At 52.9% G+C, this 2871-nt stretch overlaps 1 protein-coding gene across 1 annotated transcript in view; it reads left to right on the top strand.

Moving 5' to 3' along the window:
• Positions 1 to 742: 742 nt before the first annotated feature.
• Positions 743 to 2871, top strand: part of LOC105529285 (chromosome unknown open reading frame, human C9orf152) — an 8537-nt gene continuing 6408 nt past the window's right edge. Inside the window, exon 1 of the mRNA XM_011966385.1 lies at positions 743 to 1527. Within this exon, the coding sequence (XP_011821775.1) occupies positions 1335 to 1527 (193 nt within the window). The 5' untranslated portion in view covers positions 743 to 1334. The remainder of the gene's footprint in view (positions 1528 to 2871) is intronic.

Raw genomic sequence — 2871 nt, 5'->3', positions numbered from 1 at the left:
CTTGACCCTTCTCTTCTAACCTCCAGAACTAAGAGACAATAATGTTTGTGGATTAAGACATCCAGTTTATGGGTTTTCGTTATGGCAGACCTAGCAAAACTAACATATGCTACCCAGTGAAGATTTGCTCTCCATCTTCCACTGCTCCCCCACATCAAATAACTAGATCGTATCTGGTTAATGTCCAAAATGTCTCGTAGGTTCAGGCTCTACTCTGTTTCCATGGCCTCTGTAGACATATTGGGTAATTGGGTATTCAGTAAGCACCATGATAGGAGAAGATAGAAAGGCACTTAGTTGACCAAATGCAGCAAGGCTAGGTCAAAGCTGGTGTAAGAGGGAGAGGGTCTGGGATTCAAAAGTGATGTGGAAATGTTGGGGCTGGCAAGCACAGGTTGAGGGGATGCCTAACTTACCACTTGGTTGGAAAATGCTGAGACGGCAGAGGCTACACCAAATGTCCAAGGGGCGGGGCTGGCCAGAGGCCAAGATTTCCCTGGGTTTTGTCCCATGGCTGGCTTTGGGGCTGGATTTTCACCTGGGGTGTGTGTTGGGGTCTGAGTGGAGATCTTGGGGAGATCTTTGCTACTGGGTTTCTTTAGGGCGTGACCGCGGGGCACACATCCAGAAGCACTGGCCTTGTGAAGCTCCCGAGAGTGTTCTTTGAACTACTGCAAACCCAACCAGCAGGTTTGCTGAAAAGTGGCCACGTTCCAGTCCAAAATGTGTGAGCCAAGAGGGTGCTTAGCATTCCCCAGGCCCAGTCCCAGCTCTGTCAAGAAATGGGAGACTTCACCGTATCACTGGGAATTGGATTCTAAACTTTAGGATCAAGCAATGAAAGGACCTGGAGTAAGATACCTTCTTGACCTCCCTGAAGGGCTCTGAGCAGCTGAGCTTGCCTTTCTCTTTTCTCCCCCAGTCCTCCCCTTACTTCTCAGTCTCCTACTCCCCATCGCTCCTTTCCCTGCCTCCTCCTGCCTGTCTCCTTCTTCCTCCCTTTCTTCTCTCACCCCATTAATCCCCCCTTGTCACTATCACCTCCTCCCTCCAGTCTTTCCCCCTTCGCTGCCCCTTCTTTCCTCCGACCTTTCCTTCTCTTACTGCCCCTGTCTCCCACCTTTCTCCTCCGACCCATATCTCCCTCTCCCTACCTCCTCCTCTTGTTCATCTTTCTCCTTCCCCCTTATTTTTCTATCTCCTTCCTCAGTCCCACTCCCCTTTCCACCCTCCTTTTGCCCGTCACTTCTCCTTCTCCCTCATTGCCCCCTCCCTCTCTCCTCCTCCCCGGGTCCTGCCCCACTCAGCTCTGTTTGCTTTTCTCCCGGATCCGGATGGAGGGGTTGCCCTGCCCATGCCCAGCCCTGCCCCACTTCTGGCAGCTTGGATCTCGCTCCATGGCTGAGGGCTCCAGGACTCAGGCCCCTGGGAAAGGGCCCCCACTCAGCATCCACTTCCTGCGAGCCCAGTATGAAGGCTTGAAGAGGCAGCAGAGGACCCAGGCCCACCTCCTGGTGCTTCCGAAAGGTAGGAATGGACAGGGGCTGGGGAAGGAGAGACTGACCATGGGAGGAGTGAGTGGCAGAGCCGCAGGGAGGCAGAGCCAGGGCTTTGCCAGCCCTCCCTCCCAGTGGGGAAGAGCAAGGGAGGCGGGCTCAGGGAAGCTCTGCTCAGCTGTCCCACCTGCTAAGGGAGCCAGGGGCCTCAGCCAAGCACCTGGCTGCCAGCACTGTTCCTGGCCCCTGCTCTGATGTTCTGATCTTGCTAGACTGGTCAGCCTGGTGAGCCAGGCTTGGCCCCCCTGCTAGCTCAGGTATGGTGATAGGAGCTCTGCTTCCTGGCTGGATCTAACTAAGGCACCTCCTACAGACCAGAGAAATTCACGCTGGAGGTAGAAGACATGGCGTTCCCAACAGCCTGGGAACTGTCTGGGCCAGAGGACGCCTAGGGCTCAGAGACCCATGAGGCATCCCAGGCTCATCCAGCCTCAAACATCAGGCAAGGAGGTGTGATTGGACACAGAAGTCCCCTACCCCACTCATGGGGAGAAACCTCCTCCCTTTGGGAACTCAGATTTCATTCCAGGAGAAAGTTAGAGGCACAGGGCTCAGAAACCAAGGGCTTGTCAAATCCCAGCCCTTCCTCCTCTAGCAGAGGAACAGATTGAGGGAGAAGGGAAGATGCCCTGAAAGGTCAAAACTGGGCTCTGTGTGATTCTGTGGTTATTTGTAGAGTTCAGCAGACTCTTTGGGCTGCCCTTTGCCAGTACAGACTGGACAAAAATCAGGGGCCAGAGGGACCTCTCTGTCTAGGGCAGGAAGTGTGCTGCCTTTGGGGAACAAAAGTGGCACCTCTGAGCTGAAGGAGCCCATCTCCCATTACCTGGGCTGTTGCCAACCAATGGGATCCTGCCCGTTCCTGGCAGGAGTGAACTGGCACAGCCAGTCACCATCTCTGCAGGGCATAAACTGAAATGTTCCTAAAGCTCTATCCCACCCTGGAGGGTGTTTATTCATTCAGTTATTCCACAAACATTTATTAATTTAAATCCCTTCAAAAGGAAACGCCATGCTTAATACACCTGCAATTCAGACTCACAAATCTAATTGCTTAGTGGGGATGATCCAAAGACAACTCAAATTCAACACGCCCCCAGAGAATTCACTATCCCCTGTGCTCATCCTTTCTCCTGCTCTTGGTAACTCAGTGCCCCCTTTCCCATCGTTACCAGGTGCTAAATTATGGTTCATGCAAGGAGTGCCCAGGTGTGGTTTTCTCCAAGAAGACTTCTGACCTCCCGGCTACGTCAGGGTCATTCAGGGCACTTTCAGCAGTTTGCAGTTCCACCATTTTTTTTTTTTTTTTTTTTTT

The sequence above is a fragment of the Mandrillus leucophaeus genome, unplaced genomic scaffold (genome assembly GCF_000951045.1).
Source record: "Mandrillus leucophaeus isolate KB7577 unplaced genomic scaffold, Mleu.le_1.0 Scaffold76, whole genome shotgun sequence".
Lineage (NCBI taxonomy): Eukaryota > Metazoa > Chordata > Mammalia > Primates > Cercopithecidae > Mandrillus > Mandrillus leucophaeus.
The sequence above is the reverse complement of the archived record's forward strand: the minus strand, read 5'-3'. Positions and strand labels throughout refer to the sequence as shown.